At 42.0% G+C, this 25,709-nt stretch overlaps 1 protein-coding gene across 1 annotated transcript; it reads left to right on the forward strand.

The window, feature by feature from the left end:
• The first annotated feature begins 23,759 nt into the window (after window positions 1-23,759).
• LOC148473721 (olfactory receptor 5B12-like) lies at window positions 23,760-24,689 on the forward strand. Its single transcript, XM_088459565.1, has one exon. The coding sequence runs from the start codon at window positions 23,760-23,762 to the stop codon at window positions 24,687-24,689; it is 930 nt and encodes a 309-aa protein (XP_088315691.1).
• Window positions 24,690-25,709: the final 1,020 nt, after the last annotated feature.

Genomic DNA, 25,709 nt, shown 5'->3' on the forward strand with positions numbered 1-25,709 from the left:
TCCAAATCCAGTCTGACAATGCGTCCACAGTTGCCTACCTCAACCATCAGGGAGGCACACAAAGTTGGGCTGCCATGCGGGAAGTAGCGCACATCCAAATGTGGGCCGAACTTTATCTCCCGACAATCTCAGCAGTATTCATCCCCTGGAGTCCTCAACTGGGAAGTGGATTTCCTAAGCTGCCCAGATGGACACCCAGGGGATTGCTCTCTTCACCGGGTATCTTTCAACTCCTGGTGAACAAATGGGGCCTGTCAGATGTAGACTTCATGGCCTCACATCACGACCACAAGGTCCCCAGATATGAGTCCAAAACCAGAGACCCCCTCAGCAGCTTTTGTGGATGCTCTGGCAGTACAGTGGAATTTCATTCCCTCATACCTTTTTCCTCCGATTTCCCTTCCAAGTGTTCTCCGGAAATTAGAGCAGGAAAGTGGCACAGTGATACTGATAGCTCCAGCCTGGCCCAGGTGCCACTGGTTCACCAGTCTATTGAGTCTCTTCATAGACACCTTTTTCCATTTCCTCCTTGTCTGCACTTGGATGGCGTGGTTCTTGAGTTATCCCTCTTAAGAGCCAAAAGTTTCTCTAGTTCTGTGGTTAGGACGATGCTCAGGGCGAGGAAGACTTCCTCAGCCCGCATCAATCACAGAGCTTAGCACTCACCCAGACGTTATGACCGTATGGTTTTAGGGTTTTCTCGGTGCTTGCTGTTTATTTTTTCTCTTTTTTCGGACAGCGCTTTCCTATGTACCCTGGTTGGTTACCTTCAATAAGTGGTATCTCGGGTTTTTCATTTGATTAAAGAGTGTGTGGTTTCGTCCACACCTTCCGTAGGTTTTCTGGCTTTGAGAGTTTTGCCTCTCAAATGCTTTCTTTGGGTGCAGGATTCTCCTTTCTGCTCAGGAGCATCCCCACCCTTAGGGGAAACTGCTGTAGGACGTCCCCATGGTAATCCCTGTGGACCCCCTATGGACACTGAAGAAGAAATTAACAAGGGTAAATTCTTACCATAACTTAACTCTTATTCCTTAGAAGTCCACAGGGTGCCCACCCTGTTGCACCTGGCTTCATTGGGTATTTTTCTCTCTTTGTCACGGATTCCCTCATCTTTTGTGAGAGTGTTACTTATATAGATTGTTCTACCGTCTCCTACTCCCTGCCTTGGGCTTGCTTACAAAACTGTTTACAAGTGTAAACCCAAAAAATGGGTATGCACCTAGCGCTCACTCGGGTGTTACTATTCTAAAAGAACGGGCAGCAAGGTGCTGAAGAGATACCCCTTGTGTCTCACAATGAATACACTTACAAGATTGTATGTGGTAGCATACAATATAATAGACCTGCGCCTGTGGTGTATCAATTAATTTAGAGGACGTGAACAAATGTATCTAAGATGGAGAGTTGAAGTTATGCCTCAGTAAGGTTATACACAAATGGATGTCACAGAGAGTGGTGTTAAATCTAATTTATTGATTAGGTTAATAATAATAAAAAAGTGCAGCTCAGCAATGGTTTTCAGGGGGAGAGCACATGTAGTGCAAACTGTTGTAGGATAGATGTAATGCACCAGTGGGAGAATGGTGATGGGGAGAGGAAGGTAGTGGTAGGTAGGCTGTGTAAGGGCAGGCATCCCTGACCCTTGCTAAAAGTCACTAGTCCGGGGTAAAGATGTAAAAGTCAATGGCAAAAGTCCTTTGATACTGATGAGGCCTCACCTGTCTTTTCAAGTCCTGTCGCTGTATCTTCTTCTTGATGCTGATCTGGACATGCTGGTGATGGGCGCTCGCCTGCGCTAATAGCCGGTATCTCTGTCCAGTGTGTACCTAGCCTTAGCTACGTCGCAATGTTTGTAACATCGGCTACCTGAATAAGCCAAAGCACAGTCAGACTGGGCACCTCCTGCTAAGTCTGAGGCCAGAAATCTGTATTCCACGTCGCAGTCCCTGGCCTTGGCACTCCTGGACAATGGGGGCAACATGCCACCATTTGAGAATGCAGACCTGTGACACCCCCTTATCACTTGGCACTGCATGCTTATACGCAATACTCATTCTACATATGCGCAGGATTAATCCTGTGCATGCACAGACCCACAAAAATCATATGTACGTAAACCATTGGGTTTAAGTACATATCTGAATCAGGCTCTTGTGTTTGTAGCAGTCTGGATACCTATTGAATTGAACATCTGTTATTCGGCCCAATTATTTATATGTGACCAAAGATGCTCAAGTCTACGGAGGCCAGTAATTTCGTCCTGTGGATCGATACTCCAACCACTAGTATAATATGTTATAGTAAAGATACAGGTGAATTCCTTAATGGTTTAAAAAAATGAGTGAATATTCCTGATGACATTTCTAGTTTCAGTGGATTCGACTTCCTTATATACCATAATACCTCATATTGGGGGTATACAAACAGTGAGATAAGTGCTCAGTTGTAGTCACCATATGGGCCCTCCAATTACATTATTATTACAATTACTCAAAGTGTTATTGACTTGTAATTTTTTTAAATACGTGGATTCTATATTCAGGCTGCGGGCACCGTGATGGGCTCAAATCTTGCACCATTGTATGCTAACATATATAGCAAATTAGGAAATGACCCATATAATGCCCATCTTCGGTGCCCACATCCTATGTTATAGTAGATTTATAGACCACATATTTATAATGTGGTCATGCTCTGAATTAGAATTTCTTGACAAAGTACGACTATTTAAATGAGTTGGATTCTCCAGTAAGGTTTACTTATGGGATTGATGCCAACAGACTGTTTCCTGGATATAAATGTATACCTTGCCGCAGGAGACTTGGGTACACACTTTACAGAAAACCCAGAGAGAGAAATACCTTACTATATGAAGTCATCATTTGAAACAACTGAAAGACTCATTACCCATAACTCAATTCATGAGGATTCTCAGAATTAACTCAGATGTCAACTTGGCGGAGACTTAGATAAAGGAAATGACAGATATTTGGCAAGGACCTACAAGGCTGAAACTATTTATAGATGCCTGTAGAAAGCAAAGAAAGAATAACTGACAGCGTAAAGGTGTGAAAAAGAGATGAGCATAACTGGCTACTCATTTCAGATTTGATACTGATGTGATGTTTTGATGTGGTCACAAAGGCACTTAAAAACCATTGGCCTACTGTTGTTGTAGAAAAAGCATTCAAGGAAATTGTCAATAAGAAATCCAGCACAGAGGGGCAAATTTAAAGCAGTTGCTTAGGTGACCAAATGTGGGCAGAACAATACAAAAAAACTACAAATTAGACCAAGCCAGGGTGCTATTGTTGCCTAAACAGTATAACCTGTACAGGTATGAATGTGGGATCCTAGTTCTCACCCAATCAGATATTTCATGTATCAAAAAATTTAAATCACATATAAACACGTAAATCACAAGCAATAAAAACAATACAAACCATATAAAGAAAAGCATCAACTCATAAAAATAAAAATGTATAATATAATCAATTAAAATAGGTTAATTCAAGGCTCTGAAAAGGAAGCATACACTGTGGCATCACTGGGATCGGTGATACCCAGTGTGCTAAATTGTTCTGAGCCCAAAAAGTGGACGTGGCCTTGCGGGTAAGGGGCATGGCCAGCACTCCCGAAGATGCCAGGCTGCCCTCAGAGACTCTCCCCACACTGCTGGCTCCTTCTCTGAATGGGAGCTGGGTGCTGCACAATAATATCACAGTGCAGCACACGGCTCCAGGTCAATGAGGAGGAGCCAACATTTTGGTGTCACCCCCATGGAGGGTGACACCCAGAGTGGTCTGCAAACATTACTGAGCACACATATATCAGTGGGTTCAAAGCAGGACCAGAGTTGCTGCTTAGTAGCACATTCAGCAAAAAGGTTAATAGCATGAGAAGGTGCGCAGTATATCCTGAAGTGGATGGTAAGCCAGTTGACCGTGCACTAATTTCCTGTGATTGCAGAGAACAGCTAGTAGCAGGACAAAGCTGCTGTAGTTTATGATTGATTAAATATGTTACTCAATCTGATACTCATTTTCTGAACTAAAGACTGAATATACAGTAATCTCTGATTCTTTTAATTATATATACAGCATTACACAGTTAAAAACACTGCTCAGACTCTTTTGTCCCTTGTGAGTCTGCACTGACCCCTAGATAATTTGTAAATTAAGATGGCAGCATCCATATGTGGTGGATATGAAGACATATCCCTCCAGTGTGTTTATTAATTCTATACAAGCCCACTTGTATGAACAGTGTAATTTTTACTTTGGGAGGAGTATAAAGGTCAATCTTCCAGTGGCTTTGTGGAAAGTTTTATTGAAAATTAGTTTACATGCCCTAAAAGTAGTTGCCATCTTCACGTTTGTATCAGCTGACAAATGGAACCTTCCAAAGTCTCTACTACTGTATCCTGATCAAGGTCTGTACATCTTCCCCACAAAAAAAAATTGATGCCCAACAAATTGAGGTTAAGCTGGAAATTATCTGAAAAGTGTATTCAAAATTCTCAGAATATTTAGGGGTATATTCAATAGGCTGTAAGAATAGCAAAAAACCTGCACCTGCGAGGTTTTTCCTGCAGGTTCGAGTTTTTGCTATTCTATTAGGCGTGTGTTTTTTTTAAAGCACGTGCCAGGAGGTTTTTATTCTCGCACCTTCTGAGCAAGCGTGATTTTTCCTAGGATCAATGATTTTAGGTAAAATCACCGGGACTTGCTCTGACACCCCTGCGGCATCCCCCTCCCCTGGGGACTAATCAAGCAATTGGAAGTATCCAATTAGCTTAATTAGTCCTTAATTACTTACCTTCGGCAGTGCTGTCTTCTTCATCCTGCGTCGGGAGCTGGCTCTTCTGCAGCAGGGGTGAGTGTGTGTGGTGTTTGTGTGTATGAGTGTGTGTGTGTGAATGAGTTTGTGTGTTTGTGTCTCGGTGTCAGTGTGGACCCCCCAGTGTCACTGTTTCCCCCCCCGTAATGGGCGCTGGGAGATCTACATCTCCCAGCAGCCCTTGTTGCACCCACCAGCCCCTGGAGCCTCCCAGGAGCCCCCGGGACTCCCAGCAGCCCCCTCTCCAGTAAGAAGAGAGGGGATGCTACCGGGAGCTATGAATTTTTTTTTTTTTAATTTACGTGGCACGTGGTTTTCAGTAATGAAAATCCCGCGTCCATTGTTTTTTTAATTGAATCCCACGGGTATCGGGAGTGCGCATACCCGCGGGATTCCAAAATTGGCCGCGAGAGGCACAAGGTTTTAACCTTCCTAAACCTTGCGCCCAATTGAATATACCCCTTAGTATGTAATCATACCATCCAATATCCAGTTCAATACCCAATCACCTTCAGTACACCATCAACCACATCAGAAATCGCTCCAATTCATTGGTCAGACATCAATGCAGCTATTCAGTATCGTTAGGGCCTGATTCAGCTTAGGACGGAATTGCAAAGATGCACACAAGCTTACAGTGATGGTAATGCAGCAGGAGGCATCACGCCTCCTGCATGCATTTCTTATCTGAGCTGCATTGTGCAATGCAGTATCAGATAATCTGCGGGAACATCGGCCAGCTAAGTGACCCATGAGGTCATGCAATCTGACCACCTCAGATGAGAGAAAGAGGCCAGGAATTTACCGTCAGCCAACGGAGATCCTGGTCTCTTCCCTCCCCCCAATGGCAGTGACGCACCCCCTCCCAGCCCACAAAGCAGCAGACTGCCAATCATCATTCAGTGATGTCACCCTTGAATGATATCGTTCAGTGACATCACCCGCCCTCATCCCCGTACTTGCAGAACGTGACAATATTGTCAGGTTGCCCTGCAAGTACGGGCGATGAAAGATGTTGTCAATGACCAGTGGGAGCACGCATTGCTGGTCGTTGACAACATATCCACTGGACGATATTGTGGACGATGAACGATATCGTTATAGTTCAAATCGTCCATTCTATCGTCTAGTGGATACACGGCTTTAGTCTCCATGGAGTAAATTTACTAAGCTGCTGATTTCTATTCTATGTTTTCCGAGTTGAATCTAAGATGACATCGTCTGGATTCATGTGTTTAATTTTTCGAATAGGTTACTGAATTTACTAAGCTGCTGAGTTTCTGTTATTCGTGATGTTCGATTATGTAATAATTTGTTGTCATTCGTATTATTAATTTCTATTTAGGGTTCGGTTTGATAAGGGAGATCCGTGATACATGCATCTGTGTGCAAAATAAACACAGATGCATGCGTGGATCAGGGAAAGCTGTGATACATGCATTTGTGCGTAAATAAATAAACACAGACGGATCAGTGAGATCCGTGTGTGCTTCTATGTTTAAAAAATGAAAACCAGTGTAAAAAAAAAATGTTAAAAAATGGTGTGACCCCCCCCCCCTCAAAGGAACAACCAGCACCGAGCTTTGGAGACCCAGAGCTGGTTGTGCTAAATACAGGGGACAAACGATGCAGGGGTCCCCTGCATTAAGTACAACCTGAACTAGGCTATTCAAAACCAGTCTTGGTTGTCAAAATACAGGGGACAAAAGATGTAGGGGTCCCCTGTATTTAGCACAACCAGCACTGGGCTCTGAGCCGATCCTGGTTCTGGAAATACACGGGAAAAAATGCATAGGGTTTCCCTGTAAATTCCAGAACCAGCACCGAACTTTATCTAGTGGGGGTGGGTAAAGCCACAGCCAGGGGAACCCTTTCACCAGGTCCCCCAGCCAAAGCATTACCCCTGACTGCTAGTTAGCCAAGGCCAGGGATCGCTGGGACCCCCTGAATAAAGAGGTCCCCCTCTCCAGGGCCAGGGCTCTCCCCAGCACCCCTGAAAAAATACAGAATAGATATTATATTTTGCTGTGTAACTACAGATGCCAGCAAGTCTCCCCCACATGCTGGTACTTGGAGAACCACAAGTACCAGCATGCGGGGCATTGCGCTGGTACCTGTAATTCCACAGTAAAAGAAATATAAAAAAATCCACAGAACACACACACTGTGATAGTAAAAGTTTAATAAAACATACATGCACACACACATGTACACTATCTCACATACTCACCTATGTATCCCTGAAGCCAATCATGTCCCCTTATCTAGTAGGAATCCATAGTGTACCTGTAATAAAAAAAAGCTACACTCACCTCCTCCTATACGTGGATCATGTCCTCTTCTGTCCATGTAGGCATCCAGGATTTTTTTTTTTACAGGTACACCCATTGGATTACTACTTGGAGAAGCAAACACAACATCTAACAGCAGGTATGTATGTGTGAGTGTGGTAGGTAGGTGTTTGTAATAAAATCGTACTTACTATGGTGTGTGTGTCTTGAGGTTTTTTTGCTATTTTTTTTTACAGCGGGAGTATGGGTGCCAGCCACCTCCTGGCAATTGTAGTTCCACAAGTGCCAAAGGGCAGGCATGCTGGCACCTGTAGTTCCACTGTAAAAAACAATAGTTTATCACTATTTTCACTACTATTACCCCCATACCCATAGCCCAGGGGTGCGGGGAAGAGCCCCAGGCTTCAGCCTAAGAATCAGACTTTTTTATGACAAAAGAGAAGAAATCCCTAGATGAAGTAGAAAGTGACCAAAGGGCAGGAAATGTATAGCTATCTTTAATCAGTTTCTACAGAAGGTGAGAGATTAGTCCTTTCACGGCACAACTCAATACAAATTATAATATGAACCGGTGCGCTTTTCAAGATTTAAAAATTAGACTCCAACATGTCTGTTGATATTTTACATAAATAATGTCAAAATAAGGAAAAGAGGGAGGGCCCAGGAAGAGAGGGCTAAAGGGCCTGTCCAGCCAGTGATCACTGGTGATAATAGAATGAGGATGTCTATAGATACTAACCACATGTTCCAAGGAGTGAACAATTGCTCTAGCCGGTCTTAATATTCAATTGTGCAAACTGACCATGTTCTGCCGTCACATTAAAAAGCTCAGAAGAGTTGTTGTCTAACAATCGTATCCTAAAAGAAAATGAAAAAAAAAAAAAAACCAGAACCACTGTCACCCACATACAGTATACATTTAGATTCTATCTGGTCACTTATTCCTATTTTTTTAAATTTTCTAGGATCTAAATTAAATATATAGTAGTGTGTGTGTTGAAAAAGACAATAGACAAAGGGGCATATTCAATTAGCCGCGGGGTTGTCCCCACGAATAATTGTCATCCTAAATCCACGTGGCGCAGGGAAAAGCTATTCAATTAAATAGCCTTTTCCCCGCACCATAAACTAAGCTTCAACATGGCTTTGGCTATTAAGCAGAATATTTGTGGGAGCTGAAGGTGGATACTGAATGAGATGTATGTAGGGCATGAGAGGGATTTTGGAACCTAGTGGGTTAATTGTGGGCACTGAGTGGGGTGGCTGAGCCATATAACTGCTAAGACCTTCAGTTGCATAGAACAAAAAAATGGATTTCTGCCATAACCTGGGTGACCTGACACTATAGAGTGGTCTGTGCGGACATTTTCCTTATCTGACCTGACACTGTATCAGCTGCAACATGGTAATCTAAGGTCACACATAACAACCAGATTGTGCTAGTGACATAAACTCATCCCTCAGTCGCAGGAAAACTGGCTTGTTGGTATAATGTCCTTTCCCTTGAAGGGCGTAATTCATAACATGGTAGAAAAAGGAGGGGGATTTAACCCCCTTTTGTTCCTCAGCACACTGAATAGTACTTGCAACAATATATGAAGACTATATGGTCATAGAAATTCAGAGATATTAGTGCATCAATAGGGGGTTAAATCCCCCTCCTTTTTCTACTTAGTATGACCCCTCCCTTTCATGCACCTGATTAGTGCTGCTAGATTGATTGAGCAGCTGCCATTTTTTGTTTGTTTGGTATGAGTGGCATGAAGGAGCCAGCATTAGTAGGGCATGCTGGTTCTAGTAGTGCTAGTTGGAGTTCCCAGGGGTGACTCCCAGGTAAGCTGGCTCTCAATGTGGATGCATTTATGTATGTGCCTTTATCAGGAGGCCTTACATTTGACAAAATTTATATGTGCCTTTATCATGAGGCCTTATAATTGGCATATTTTACATTTGGGGTGAGCGTTCTGGCGTAAGGCCCCCGGGGCTGGTCTGGCTGGGCCCCCTCATGGCATCACCACTTAATACACATAGTTGCTTTTTACATCACATATTATGTTTGTATTTTTTCATGGAATAATTCACATATATTTTAACCCCTTTTTCCAACACTCATTAATTAGTCTTACACATCTATACTTTACACTGCACTGTCACTCTTTTTCCATTTTTCGTGTGATGCCCTGGGGGGGTCCTTGGCTGGACATTTTTAGGGGTGCACTGCACCCCGGATGTGAACCTCCTAATGTTAGGGACTGCTAGTGGCAGAGAAGCCGTGACGAGGCCTAGCAGCTTTCCATGTATTTGCAAATGCATGCAACTAATATCTCTGAATTTGCATGACCATATAGTCTTCATATATTGTTGCAAGTACTATTCAGTGTGCTAAGGAACAATAGGAGGTTAAATCCCCCTCCTTTTTCTACTTAGTATGACCCCTCCCTTTCATGCACCTGATTAATGCTGCTAGATTGATTGAGCAGCTGCCAGTTTTTGTTTGTAATTCATAACATGTAAAATATAATATATGCAAATACTGTAGTATAACAAATTCACACTTAATGTATTCCTTCACAAATTCCAATATTTAAAATGAGTACAGGTTATCAATAGTGGTGAACTGCACAACAGAAAATATACATGGGATACAACTGGTTAAAATGTGGAGAATTACCAGATGTCCCTAGTATAAAAGGGCCTGTAGATGTATAACTGGTGGAGGTCTCTGGAAACCTCTATCAAGAGACCAATCCTGGATAACTCCTTCACTGAATAGTTACATCACAATTTTACCAACGCGTTTCGAGAGATGTCACTCTCTTCTTAAAGGTAGTGTGACACTAGGTCCCAGGGTATGCTTTATATACCCTGTCTTCACTTCATGTCAAGGTCATAGGTCGCTCTCAACAAAAAAGCAATCTTGAATAAATAATATATCCCTGTAATGATATATATTACTTCTATATTATGAAAAGACCTTAAAATGATACTACTGTTTAAAAATGGATAATAATAGCAATAAATCAGGATTTTAGAAAAATTTCTGCCATACCGGAAGTGCGTCATCGGCACTTCTGGTTTGGAGAAAGGCCCATTTCTTCGGGATTCATAATTTTCCCAAACTAAAACTTTGCAGTCTTTAGGTCCCTTATATATAGGCTAGCCTCCAAATGTGAGGCGGTACACTAGGGGACACAGTAAGTATGTTTCGAAAGCACTTCCTGTACTTGGAATGAACACCGGACTGCAACTACTTCCGGTCCAGCGGCCATCTTGGAAAGGGTAGTAAACTGTAAACCGGAAAGCAGCACTAAAGTCTGGCAGCCATCTTGGGGAGGGCAATGAGCTGTATTATGGAAAAGAGGTCCTCCTCTTTTATTATGGCACACAGGAACACATCGACTTCCAGTCAGCGGACATTTTTAATCATGTAATTATTTCCATTATTCTTCAGCCACCATTTTGCTTGATGGAGAGCGTCCCTTTGGAGATATGACGCCTTCCAGATATCCCTTAATATAATAAAATAGTGATGAGTCATAAAACACGAATAAATGATAAAAATGGGACATGATCATGCTAAATATCATAATAATAAACTAATAAGAAGGGTATTACAATAGATATTAGATATGAACATGTAATATGCAATGTAAAAAGATGAGAATGGGAGAATACTATAAATAAGTGACAAAAGTAGAATATGTAAAACAGGCAAAAGCAATGTGGAAGCTAAAAATTTATTAAATGAGGCTGATGAACCTAAAATGGGGTAGGACTGGATACTAAAAAGGACACCATTTAAACAAAATGGATAATGGTAAAAATTAATCATTTCAATTCAAAGTCCAAGTTTAGGCCCCTTAGGTATAATTTTTCAAGTTAAAAATCCAGTTCATCTCTCTCTTCACCAATCGTGTCTCCACGTCTCTATTTCTCGAAGTGTTTCTCACATTCTCTATAGCGATGAATCGTAAAATTTCTTTAGTCGAACAATTATGGACTCTTTAAAATGGTTGGAGAGAGAGTGTGTGGTTATCCCTTTCTTAATATTACATAGGTGCTCACCAAGTCTGGTTTTTATAGCTCTGCTAGTTCTAAAATGTACAACAAATGGCAGCTGCACTCTACATAGTATATCACAATGGTGATAAGGCATGAATTGTTGCAGTTTATATGTTTGTCCATTTTTTTAAAAATCGGTGTACTTGGTGTCCTTAGTTTTAATTTCCTCACAGGCAGCTTCCACATCTGAAAAAACATTGGGCCTGATTCAGAGCCGTTCGCTATTTGCGGTCGTTCGTTCAAAAACAAGGGGTGGCTATTCAAATGATCCATTCGCAAATTGCAGTCTGTTCCCACCTCTAAGTCTAAATGAGCGAGCAAAACATACGCTCGTTTATTTGATAAAAACGCCCCCTGGCCGCACGCACCATACGTCATGTCCGCTATTTATTAGATTAATCGAGTACATCGTACAGCGTATGAACTGCTCGCTATTCTTGTGGTTGGTGTTTTCAACCGCTATTTTGCGAGCAGTTCTGAGTTAAAAAAAACCAAGTGACGTGGTCAATGACGCTGCTGTATTAATTATGCACTCCCTTAAAATGCCCATTTTGACCTTTAAGCACGCCTGCGTTCGGATCTCCACTCCCCGTTTTCAAGCACCTTCCCCTGTTACCACCCACATACGCCTCATTCTGTCACTCAAAATAGCAGGCCCTCGCTATATTGCGTACCAACGATTTTCGGCCGCACTGACTGGTTCGCGCATGCGTACTAAAAACCGTACGCATGCGCAGATGTGCGAACATCGCTCGGAACGAGCGTACTGCCACTAGCGAGTGGCTCTGAATGAGGGCCATTGTTTGTTATAGGATGTGATGATTCTGATGTGTAGGCACTGTTCATTCATTTCTTCTTTAAACTGGGGGCCTTCCTGTAAATGAACTTTGGGTGTGTAGGAATGATTTTCTTAAGTCCTGGATCTTGTAAAAGGAGATGCCAATGTCTACAAAATATTAATTAAATTTTTTTGTGATGACCTGTATTGTCTACAATGAAGGCACACTCGAATGATTATTTTTGATCTATTTTTTCTTTTTCCTTTCTTCTCCTGAATTAGAGCCCTCCCTGTCATCTACCAGGACCTTTTGTTTACATTGGTTAAGCATTTCTTTATCATAACCTTTCTCTTGGAAACTCTTCTGCATAGCTGTAATTTGTTTGGCACAGACATCATTTCTACTACAGTTGCATCTTAGTCTAAGGAACTGGCTCTTTGGCACACTTCTGAGCCAATTCCTATGTTGTTCACTTGTTCTTGAAATAAAATTGTTAGCATCTGTTGGCTTCCTATAAGACTTGGTTTCCAGTGGATTATTTTCTATATAAATATTTAAGTCCAGAAAATTTACCTCATTCTGGCTAGACTGAAAACTTAAATGTACGTTAAAATCATTCCTGTTGAGATCCTCATAAAAAATCTCCAAGTTTTCTGGTGTGTCCTCCCAAATAAAAATTATATCATCTATATAATGATACCAAAATTTGAGGCTTCAATTCTGATTTCTTTCAATATGTTCCTCCTCCCAGTATGCCATAAAAAAATTGATGTAACTGGGAGCATATATAGTGCCCATAGCAGTCCCAACAACTTGTAAAAAGTAGTCACCATTGAAATAAAAATAGTTATTATTAAGGATAAACTCAATCCCCTTTATGAGAAAATCCTTCTGCTCTTCCTCCAGATCAGTTTTATTTAAATGCCATTTTATTGCCTCTATCCCTTTGTTATGAGGTATAGTCGTGTATAGGGCTGTGACGTCAGCTGTAACAAGAGTCATATATTATTGCATTTAATTTCTTTAATTTTACGAAGGATGTATACTTTTTCATTAGTTTATGTTACTAGCGCAATCTGGATTTCACTATTTTTATTATTACATGTCTTCAGTTGCATAGACTCCATTTGTGTATTCCAGTGAGTACACAAATATTTGAATTAGCAGCTCCACCATTTTGTGAGTGACAGCAATCTCACTCCATGTGAATGCTGAATCTGCAGCTAACCACAGGGTGTGATGGCATACCATATCTGTATTGCGCAAGAAACACGTCCATTAAGCGATCAGCGTTAATGATCAGAATTTCATTGCTTTTCAAGTTTGATTGGTAGAGATCCTGAAGTTTTATTTAATTTCAAATCATGTGTAAGAAGCCATAATGTGTAATCTTTGTATAAATTTTTGTAGTGTGCTAGCAATCTTTACAGCTGCTTTAATAGGGTAGTAAGAATGAGTGATCTTCCCAGTGCCAAGTTGTTTTACATTTGTTTTAGCCTATTGAAAATGTAGCAGAAAGTTCAAGATGGGATCCACACATTGAAAGTATGATTTAACCCAAGGAAATGCAACAATTCCTAAATCATCCCCACCTTTAAGGGGTCAGTTGAGTATGTTTGAAATTGTAATCGAAGATTCTATCTAATTTGAGCCAGGAATTGGTGCTATTGACTCTGTTCCAATTCAAATTGTTTGGGCATCAACACCAGCACCATCAGTTCTTGGTTTATAAAAACACATGGTATGGAACTAGTGTGTGGAGATGGTGGGTAGATCCACTTCTTGTAGCCTGAAGGTTATTAATTTGATGATGCATTTCATGGCTCTTAATTCCTGTAGTATTTGCAGAATTGGATAATCATGATGCCCACTGGCAATGCAGGATCTATTGTGGCTAGATTATTATGTGAGATCCAAAATGGTAGTTTGCTTTTAGTATAAACATTTCAGGCCAAGCAGAGTGGGGTAGGTGTAGTGATCAGGATAACAATCCATACCTATTTAAGTGGAAGAGTCTATATGAACTTCTGTAACCGCTGGTGTCAAAGCGTTAGCGGAGTCAATAGTCAAAGCATGATCAAAAGAGAGCCAGGAAGGTTGTCAGGAGTAGTACAAGTCATACACAGGTAATCAAGAGTCAAAAAAGCACTGGATCAAGACAGGAAAGCACAATAATTTAGCAAACTAAATGCCAGATTCAGAAATGCAGCCACTTTCACTGACACTCCTGTGACATTCCCATAACACAATTTTTTAGTGTCTACTTCAGGCCACCTACCAAACACCACCCAGGAATGCCCATCATTTTGCCACCCCATATCTGATACCATCTGTCCCGATCACAAGGAGTTTTCTGAACTGTTAATGTTTGCACAGTTGCAAATAAACTCAAGTTGGTATTGCATTTGAATTGCATGCATCTCAGAATCAGGCCCTTAATGTCTTTAAACCGGTGTCAACTACAGCAAACAGCTTTGCGAAAAGTCCATGAAAGCCATCACTATGGAGCACTTACATGTTATTAAGGCCCACTTTGTAACGCAGCGTGAACTGGCCCTTAGTTTGTGGTAAAAGCACATTTTAAGTAAACAAACCATTTTCTATTTGAAGTCCATTTCTGCCAACTTCCATGACTGGACATCTAGGCTAGTTTAGATTCTTTGCCAATGGGCCTTATTCAGAGATGTTATCAAACCTTATGGTTTTCGGACACCTGCGATAGCAGGAGGACTGCGCATGAGCAGGACCCATTGGTCAAAGTACCCCCTAAGCCACAGCCTGATTGATAGCCTGCAGCCATTTGCAGATGGAGAGGGGGCAGTTCTGGGATGGGTTCCCAAAAACAGGAGTGTTGTCCCTGTTTTTTGGGAGTGCATCTACCAATGCAGATTTACTGGCCTCTGCAACTCATATGAGGCATCCAATCTGAGTAGCCTTAGGCTTACGCAGATGTTTGATACTACAAACTCATGATGTTGATCCTGCCCTGCATCTTTGGATGCAGTCATCTAATCTGAGCTGTATGCATAGGGTGTATCTCTGAATCAGGCATCATGTACCAGTGGCATAAGTTCATGCAAGGCACCCAGAGGCAAAATAGACAGTGGTAACCCTCTTCCCCCTGGCAATTACAGCTGGTTCCAGCCCCCAGTGTCTCTCCAGCCCTCCAGTGTTTCTCTACATCCAACCAGCTTTCTGTTTCTCCAGCCCCCCAGTGTCTCTCTAAGCAGCTCCATTCTGTCTCTCCAGTCAGCCCCCTTCTGTCTCTTGAATCCCCCCAGTGTCTCTCTAGCCAGTGCTCTTCTCTCTCCAGGCCCCTAGTGTCTCTCCAGCCAACACACTTCTGTCTCTCTAGCCTCACCCTAGTGTCTCTCAGGCAGTTTCCATCTGTCTTTCCAGACTCTAAAATGTCTCTCCAGCCATTTCCTCCAGTGTCTCTTCAGCCACCCCAGTGTCTCTCCACTCCCAGTATCCCTCCTGCCAGCCCTCCTCTCTCTCCAACCCCCCCCAGTGTTTTTCCAGCCAGCCAGCATTGTCTCTCCAGCCAGACCCTCATTGTCTCTGCCTGCAACCTTGCAGTGTCTCTCCATCCAGCCCCTATCTGTCTCTCTATCTCTTCAGTGTCTCTCTAGCCATCCATATTCGATCTCTCCAGCCCCCCAGTGTCTCTCTAGCAACTCCCTTCTGTCTCTCCAGCCTCCTGCAGTGTCTCTCAAGGCAGTCCCCTTCTGTCTTTCCAGCCCCTACAATGTCTCTCCATCCAGCCCCCCAGTGTGTCTAGCCCCCCAGTGTATCTCCACACTCCAGTGTCTCTACTGCTCACCAGCATCTCTGCAGCTCCCACAGTGTCTTTCCAGCCAGCCGCATTCTGTCTTTCAAGCCAATCCCTTTCTGTCTCTCCAGCCCCCCACCAGAGTCTCTCCAGCCAGCCACCTCCTGTATCTCCAGCTCCCCCCAGTGTCTCTCCAGCCAGCCCCCTTCTGTCTCTCCAGCTAACCCCTAGTGTCATTCAGCCAAGCTTAGTGTCTCTCCATTTCTCCAGTGTATCTACAGCCCCCATTGTCTCTCCTATCAGCCCTCTCCTGTCTCTCCATCCCCCTGGGTCCTCTGCAGGCAGTCCTGTTGTCTCTCCAGCTCCCCCAGTGTCTCTCCAGTCAACTCCCTTCTGTCTCTCCAAGCTCCTGCCAGTGTCTCTCTAGGCAGTCCCCTTCTGTCTTCCCAGCTCCCCAGTGTCTCTCCAGCCAACTCCCTTCTGTCTCTCCAAGCTCCTGCCAGTGTCTCTCTAGGCAGTTCCCTTCTCTCTGCCCAGCCCCTACAATATCTCTCTAGCCAGTCCCGAGTGTCTGAGTGTCTCTATAGCCCCCAGTATCTCTCCAGCTCCCACAGTGTTTTTCAAGCTGGCCCCCTAATGTCACTCTAGCCAGCCCCATTCTGTCTCTCTAGCCCCCAGTGCCTCTAAAGTCAGCCCACCAGTGTCTCTCCAGCCAGCCACATCTGTGGTTGGTGCAATAATGTTTTTTTGGTTATTGCAACTCAGTGCATGAAGACAAGAGACAAGTGGTTCTTCAGATCCAACAGATAGATCCACCTATAACTGCTGCCTGTGTTGCTGTAGTGATCAACAGGGCATAGGTAGTGGGTATAGATGGATTTATCTGTGTGCCCCTTTTATCACCAGGCCAACTTCCTGGTGCCTTCCTGACAGCTGGCACTCAGACACCACTCAGACCACCACTGCCATATATGCAAACCTTCATCTGGTTGGTTATGCTTCTTTTGAAAAATGGAAATAAGAACAGTGGCCGGTATTAATCTAATTATCACTTATTTATAAAATTTGGACATATTATGTACCACTGTACATTGAAGGGGTCATGATACAAACTTCTATTTGTATACAATGACATGAAATAGAAGGCAAAGGTGGTAGGTATGCATGAAGCCAAGCTCTACAAGTGTGACTGCACAGAATGAGGAATCCTTATGAAGAATTATGTTCTGCTTAATTGTGAATGGAAATTTAAAGCTAAGAAAATCAAAAGTTCATAGCTGAGCAATAGAACCATAACTTAAATAACAAGTAAGCCTATAATTAACAATAATACAAAATCTTTGTAGTAATATACTAATAATATAATGGAAATTACTGAAGCGTTTGCATAGAACTAAATATACCCAGCTACCTTCTGGACATTCTGAAAGAGTAAGCAGACACTTTCAAACAACTTCCATGGATAGTGGTGCATTACTCTAAGGAAGTGGAAAGCAAAATGCTTGTGTGATTGATTTACAGTATCCTAGACAACAAGAATGTCTGTACAGACTGTAGAGTTGTAGATGTAACTGACCTGTTATGGCTTTCTCTATAAGCTTGTTTCATATATTAGAACTGGGTGTAGTACGATATGTAAACAGTCATAATGTCGACATTCATGCATCTCCATCTTCTGGGTCCCTACGGTCATTTGACTGTCAGTTCCAGTAGAGTGATCTGATGAGGATACTTGCCCTATCCCTATCCCTCCTTCTAGTGCCTAATTCTAACTCTCTTGTTCCGCAGCCTAACCCTAATGTTGACATTCTAACAAAGCAGACATTCTGACAATGTTTACATTTTAACAATGTTGGCTTCATAACTGTCGAAATGACTGTTAACCTAATGACCACATCCTATTAGCACTACAATAGACAAAACCTGGTTGCGGGAAATAGTTCTACAAATTTCTGATGGAGAGAGTAACAAATATATAATTACACTATACATTTTTAACAAAGCTGCAGCAGTCAGTTAAACTTACTAATAACACATCAACCAAATCTAAATGACTATTCTATACCTTTCTAACAAATGAATCTATTGTATCTATATTGTCTTTCTAATGCTTTATGGCAGCTATTTCCAGTGCAGAATGTGTGAGTGGTGGGCCCAGGTGTAAAAATATGCTTTCCACCCCACACTACTCTGACCCGCCCAGAGTTTATAATATGCCACACGGTAATGTGCCATGTGGCCGCCAAACAATATAGACAGCAAAACTGTCAACAGAACACAGAGCAAATCTGGTCGGCCCTACATGCAGCTCAACCTTATGATGCAGTTGACGACCCCATGCAGCAGGATGCAGCAGGGGCCGACATATTGGGCGGTCGGTCACCAGATCGTATAGTGTGTACCGGTCACCCAATATGTCGGTTCGTCAGCGGTGGGTCGCCAATCGCATCCATGGGTAGACACTTTGTTTAGTGTGTACCCAGCTTTACTAGGATGAGAAAAATGAGTGCTGAATGTAAGTGAAAATGAATACATAAATTAGTGGCACAAGTAAAATCAATAAATGGATAGTAAACAATATGTTTATATAACTCCTTTTGGAGAATGCGTGGTGGCTTCCAATGTTATTGTACTTTGCCTGCGATGTAAACTATCCCCATCTACCCCTAGCTTACCCTTCCTTGTTCCTCAGTCAGTATTATCGTACTGATTAATGTTGTTTCTTCCAGAGACAAGTCTGGACCCAGGTCGGAGTGGGTGAGCTGGAGCCTTGCCTTGGCTCTCGCTCCACGTGTCCTCCTGGCAGCGGTGGGCAGTTTGTGTGGCAGAGGTATTGGATGTTAGGAGAAGTTCCACCATGTGCTCCAGCTCACCCGCTCTGACCTGGGTCCAGACATGTCTCCGGAAGAAGCAACAATTATCATTTTGATAATACTGACTGAGGAACAAGGAAGCAGGGCCGGCTCAAGGGGTGTTCGACCTGAGCGGTCGAACAGGGGTACCACCCATAGAGGGCGCACCCTTCCCCAGCATCCCGATTTCACTGCCGGCACTATTCCACCCATGGGCCGAAGTGACCCGCGGGTGGTCAAATTGGGGGGTTGGGGACCCCCACCGTCACAGCTATGTGGTAGTGCCGGGACCCCGGAGTCTGAATAAATACTGCACGCATGCACGCGACATTCATTCAGCGCTGTGAGAGGGCTGTGGGAAGCCCAGCTAGTGAGGCTCCCCCCAGCCTGATGTTATTTGGATGAGTGCCATGCGGGCACGCCCATCAGATAACGTCACATATGGGGGTGTGGCCTATGGTAATTAGACCACACACTCAATTCGGCACCGCACGATAAGGAGCGCAGAGCTCTCGGCCGGCACAGGGCGCTATTAGCCCTGAAGCCGGCCCTGCAAGGAAGGGTAAGCTGGGGTAGATAGGGATAGTTTACATCACTGGTAAAGTTAAAGCATATAGGGAAAAGGGGATAGGGATATACTAAGCACTGGTTTGGAACACTCCAAATTGCAAAATAGGAGGTAGGTGTATTCCAAAATAAATCTAGGTGTAGAAAAAAACAATTTATATGAGACAATCTCTTTTGGAGGTGCACCCTTGAGAGTGGTATGAATATGAGAACAGAGAAGAAAAAGTACTCTTTTCTGGGGCACTCTGTTCTCATCACTGGTAAAAGTGCAATAACATCGAAAGCCACCACACATTCTCCAAAAATAGTTATATAAACATATTGTTTACTAACCATTTATTGATTTTACAGGTGCCACTAACTGATGTATTAATTTTCACTTTTATTCAGCGCTCAATTTTCTCATCCTAGTTCATGTTTTTTATTGAGCTGCGTTTACATACGTCATAGCATGGTGAAACATTTTATTCTAAATCACCCAGCTATATTGACATTCAGTATATGGTATAAAAACAGCTTTACTACATAACATATTAGCATACACCGATCAGCCATAACATTATAACTACTGACTGGTGAAGGGAATAACATTGGTTATCTTGTTACAATGGCACCTGTCAATGGGTTAATTATATTAGGCAGCAGATGAACACTCATTTCTTCAAGTTAATGTGTTGGAAGCAGAAAAAATGGGCAAATGTAAGGATCTGAGCAACTTGACAAGCGCCAACTTGTATATATTTGTGTATATTTTAGCAATGTCATTCTGAATACCGTAACTAATAGCTTTCTAAAAGCATATAAAGTTGTATACTATATATTTTATTGATTTTTTTATGTTTGTAGTATTCTTCTTTTCTGTGATTTGTTGTCGAAAAACAAGAAGATAAGTTACATTTGCTCTTGCAACTCCTTTGTGAACAAATTAAAATATTAATTAATACCCAGTGTAATACATTATCTGTGTTATTCTAATTGATCTTAAAAAAACTATCTAAATGTGATCTATAGAGGTGTAACCTCCTGGGAAACAAATGTTTTGTACTGTCTATAAATATTTCCACGATGTCTGCATTAAATTTCTAGATATTTTGTGTTATATCACCTTGTATTATATGGCTTTACAACATTGTTATCAGCACTTACTACAAAGCTATTAGTGAGTATATTGCTAAATGGAAGATCCCCGAAGCAACAGCTTCTGACCGCTACCATGCCATGGTGAAACATTTATTTTATATTTACACAAAATGTAGCTTCTCCAACAAAGTCGGTATGTCTTCGGAATATTGATACACAGAGCACAAAACCTTTCGCGGTTATACATGATGTTACAATGAACTGTACCTCTTTGTCCTTTTATAGCTCATATATGCACAATATAAGCCATTAATTGCAGGTAAGCAAAAGTGTTGCTATCATGGTTTTGACTGACATCTGTGTATAAATAAACCCCAATGTTGCTTCTTCTCTGGCTGTGAATGTGAAGCTGTGCTACAGTGTGTTTTAAATACTATGCTATAATGGAAGAACTAATATTGTGACGCTCAGGTAAGTATAATGTATGTAAGTATGGATAGGCCCAGTACAATGTCTCTTACCAGATCTGGATTAATGAATAACCTGACTGGAACACGTTCCAGAGTGATAAAGGGGTAAGCTTACACAGAAACAATGTCCACAGTTTCTTCTGAAGTGAAGTATTTATTTATTGATTCAGGGTTTACTTCTAGATGCATCTGAGAAATGTTCCTAAAGCTGGGTACACGCCTAAAGATTTTCTGTCCAACCATCCAACTAGTTGATTGGTTGGAATGAAAATCTGGTAAGGAATGGGAGTAAATGATGATCAGCAATTTGCTCCTAAATGCCAGAAAACAGATGAAAATGGTCATTCAGACAAGTTTGTTAAATGTTTGATCTAAACAATTTGTTCAAACAACAGTTTTTGTCCATTTTCCGGCGTTTGGGAACAAATTGCTGATTGTCATTTGCTTTCAATCCTTACCAGATTTTCATTCCAACCAATCAACTAGTTGGCTGGTTGGAAAGAAAATCTTTAGGTGTGTATGCAGCTTAACCAGCACATCAAACGTTCATATTTACTTTCAACAGTTTTCATGCTCAATATAAATTATGCAGTTTCTTTTAGACAATAACTTTTACTTTTACTTGAGACAGACAGAATTATATTTATTCAACTGGAACTCGGCTCATTCATCTTCACTGGCTCAAAGAATTTCTGGTCAGCATAGACAATTGCACATTGCAATGAATTTGTTGAGCCTAATGCACTTATGCACTTTCCTTTTTATAAAATAAAACTAGTGCATAACCATTTATATATCACAAACTATTAAAAAGCAGACAATAATAACAGATTACGGTTTCTATAATGTTCAACAGTGATCAATGCAATAGCTTAGAAATTGTTTTTAACCTTGGGGCCCCATAGAAGGTTATGTACAGTTCAGCTGAATGACTTGCGGTGGTGCACTTTCCAAAGCGATAGTCTTTACTGTATAAAACCAACATGATTGGACACACTAGATCACATTACCGTGCATTATTTTCCAACTACTGTGCATTATTTTCCAACAACCGCACACCTCAGGGCTGAACTACTACTTACTGAACCTCATCACAAAGCCGCTGTGTGTCTCCACAAGTGTAAACTATAACATCTCTCACAGAAACATTGCTCACAGATTTGAGAACTCCTCACATCATTGCCTCACTGACAGCAGAAATCACTGCTTCACAGACAGCAACACATCACTGCCTCACTGACAGCAGCACATCACTGCCTCACTGACAGCAGCACATCACTGCCTCACTGACAGCAGCACATCACTGCCTCACTGACAGCAGCACATCACTGCCTCACTGACAGCAGCACATCACTGCCTCACTGACAGCAGCACATCACTGCCTCACTGACAGCAGCACATCACTGCCTCACTTACAGCAGCACATCCCCGCCTCCCTGACAGCAGCACATCACTGCCTCACTGACAGCAGCACATCACTGCCTCACTGACAGCAGCACATCACTGCCTCACTGACAGCAGCACATCACTGCCTCACTGACAGCAGCACATCACTGCCTCACTGACAGCAGCACATCACTGCCTCACTGACAGCAGCACATCACTGCCTCACTGACAGCAGCACATCACTGCCTCACTTACAGCAGCACATCCCCGCCTCCCTGACAGCAGCACATCACTGCCTCACTGACAGCAGCACATCACTGCCTCACTTACAGCAGCACATCACTGCTTCACAGACAGCAACACATCACTGCCTCACTTACAGCAGCACATCACTGCCTCACTGACAGCAGCACATCACTGCCTCACTAACAGCAGCACATCACTGCCTCACTGACAGCAGCACATCACTGCCTCACTGACAGCAGCACATCACTGCCTCACTATCAAACACAATTCTGACAGAAAATTTTTAAGAAATGTCCAAATACTTCATAACTCAAAGGACCTGGCCTTAGTACTCACCAAATAACTGGAACAGGACTTATGTGAGCAGCTGCTTCAGTACCCAGCACAGCAAACAGTGAGCAGACATGCCAGCCTTGACCCTGAAGAAGCATTAAGCACTTCCTGCCAGTAGAATTCACTGCTCAACACGTTTTCTTTCCAAAATGAACCACTCTTACAGTGACAGTAGTCATTAATGTTCAACTGTTTTATTCACTTACTCTGTTATGCAGTTAAATGTTTATTCATTAAAAATAATTCAAATTAAACAGCCTATTCCGAACAATTTTGTCATCCTAGTCTATATTTGTGTCACCCTAAATCATTCTCCACAACAGGGACCATTCTACAAGTTAGATATACTACCAAAGCGTGCGCATATCAGTGCGTGACTGCACATCCAAGAGTGGTATATCTATTACATATACACACACACGCATATATATATATATATATACATATATATATATATATATATATATAGTAATTTAAAGCATATGATTGGTCCCCACTAGATTTTAAACTCCCTTTCAAACCTCAGTATTCGTCATAAAATGTATCTGTATGTATTATTAATTTTACAGTCTCCTAGTATACTCACCTGAATAAGAAAATAGTGGTAAGACGTGAAAAAGATGACAATAATTTGCTAACCTTACTTCCTTCTTGCATATACTTTAGAAATAGACTATGGTGTTTATGTGTGTGTTTATGTGTGTGTGTGTGTGTGCACATGTGTATCTTGTCTTACCACCAATAACACAATATTTATTTTAATTGATAAAACATACAATTGGCAGGTTGGGTGAAAAATCAATAATAATCAAGGCAAAGCCAAACCATTGTAAAATGTGTCTGCTCACAACCTTCAGCCTTGAGTATATAGGTCTGTCAGCAAATATAATTATTATTCATGTCATGTATATGTATTACAGTTCCCCATAATCTTGAACACTTTTGTACCTTTTTTTTAATAAATATTTTGTTGCTTTGCCGATAATATCTACCAAATATAATGCATTTTCTACATTCAGTCAAATGTTGTTTATGCTGTAAAGTAAATAAGTAAGTCTTTTTCTTTCAGATAAATTGCATTAATGAATGTGACAAATCAGACAGTGACCTACTTCATTATTAAGGGGATTTCTGAAGCTCCAGAGCTTCAAGCTTTGATCTTCCTCCTGGTTCTTTTCATATATCTCTTCATTCTTGGTGGCAATATGACTATTGTTCTACTGGTCTGCCTGGACCCTCGGCTCCACACTCCCATGTACTTCTTCCTGTGTAACCTGTCCATCTTGGACATTTTCTCAAGCACAGTTACACTGCATAAGATCCTTATTAGCTTCTTAACAGGGGATAACACAAGTTCCTTTTATGCGTGCATGACCCAGATGTTCATCTTCATATCTCTAGTGTGCAATGAGCTGATGCTGCTGACGGCCATGAGTTACGATCGCTTTCTTGCTGTCTGTAAGCCACTGCATTATTCCACAGTCATGAGCCCTCGTTTTTGTGCTTCTTTGGCCAGTGTCTGTTGGGCTTCAGGTTTTGTAGAATCTCTTCCTCTTTTTGTTTTAATTTCCAGGTTCTCTTGTTATAAATCAGTAGAAATAAACCATTTTTTCTGTGACATTGTGCCCATCATGGAACTGACTTGCAGTGACACTTCCCTTTCCAACCTCTTGATTTTTATCTGTGGACTTTTCCTCTCCATCTTCCCATTTCTCATGACCTTCATCCCTTATATCTTCATTATCCTGACCATACTGAGCATTCGTTCAAGTGGCGGAAAGCATAAAGCGTTTTACACATGTTCCTCACACCTCACAGTGGTCATTCTGCTCTATGTGACCCTCATCTGTCAGTACCTAAGACCAACCTCGATGGACACCTTGGAATCTAGCAAGGTTTTCTCTTTATTTAACACAGCTGCTGTGCCCATGCTTAACCCACTGATCTACAGCTTGAAAAATAAAGAGGTAAAATCTGCACTGAAGCGTCTTTGGTTTCAGGTGACCATGTAACTTGACAGAGCTGCAAATATTCACTTGATGCCGTACACAATGTAGCCATTTTTTGGTACGCATAAACACTGTTAAATATTAGATCCATCTAGGCTAAGTTAAATTAATTAAAGGCTGTAAGCTGTAGATTGTAAGCATGCGAGCAGGGCCCTCTTACCTTTTTTGTCTGTCTGTTATTACCCAGTCTTGTTTTATTACTGTTTTTTTCCCAATTGTAAAGCACGAGGGAATATGCTAGCGCTATGTAAGTAAATAAATAAGGTAATTTCTGTATAGCATAGTTTTTTAAATAAGTCATATTTTTGCATTTCTGCTATCACCTCTTTAAGCATGCCTCTCCACTGTCTTAACTGTTCTGTATAGCAGACTTTGAAAAGGGGCAGGGTTTATGTGAAAATGGGTGGAGATTGTTCCTTCCCAAAGTCCCACAATTGGTGGACTTTGGATGGATCTAGGGTGAGGCTTAGTTTTATCAGTGGCAGGGTTTGGTCTGATCAGAGGTGGGGCTTGTCTTGTCCCGATTTCCCTGTGTGTATGTGCTCACAGTGCAGTACACTGTATTCCTGTGAACTTAGGGCCTGATTCCGAGATTTCCGCCAGGCCGATATTGTAATTGAGAGATTTTCAGCCGTTGCACATGAAAGATTTGCAATTACGTTTGCACAGAGGATTCACTCGAAAAGTGAGTGACAGGTAGTCAGTGTTTGGGGGAGGTAACAGGGGGGTAGTTAAGGAAATGCAGACGTGTCTGCCTGTTTACACACCGCTTCATGGGCGTGCTCAAATTAGCCATTGTGATCTCTTTTGCAGCGTGAGAGCTCTCTGCGTGTAAGGAGAGATGCAGTGTTTCAGGCAGGTCAGATTCATTTAGAAGCTACATGGCTGCACGATCTGTGTTGATGTTACAGATGGTTACGCTGTTGCACGTCGAGGGACGTATATAAACTTTGGAAGTCCTTAGCATATTTTTACTATTGCGAACCATGAGAGATCGCAGTCGCAGTTGCGATTGCATTAGCA

Source organism: Taudactylus pleione, unplaced genomic scaffold, assembly GCF_031769625.1.
Source record: "Taudactylus pleione unplaced genomic scaffold, aTauple2 ptg000914l, whole genome shotgun sequence".
Classification (NCBI taxonomy): domain Eukaryota; kingdom Metazoa; phylum Chordata; class Amphibia; order Anura; family Myobatrachidae; genus Taudactylus; species Taudactylus pleione.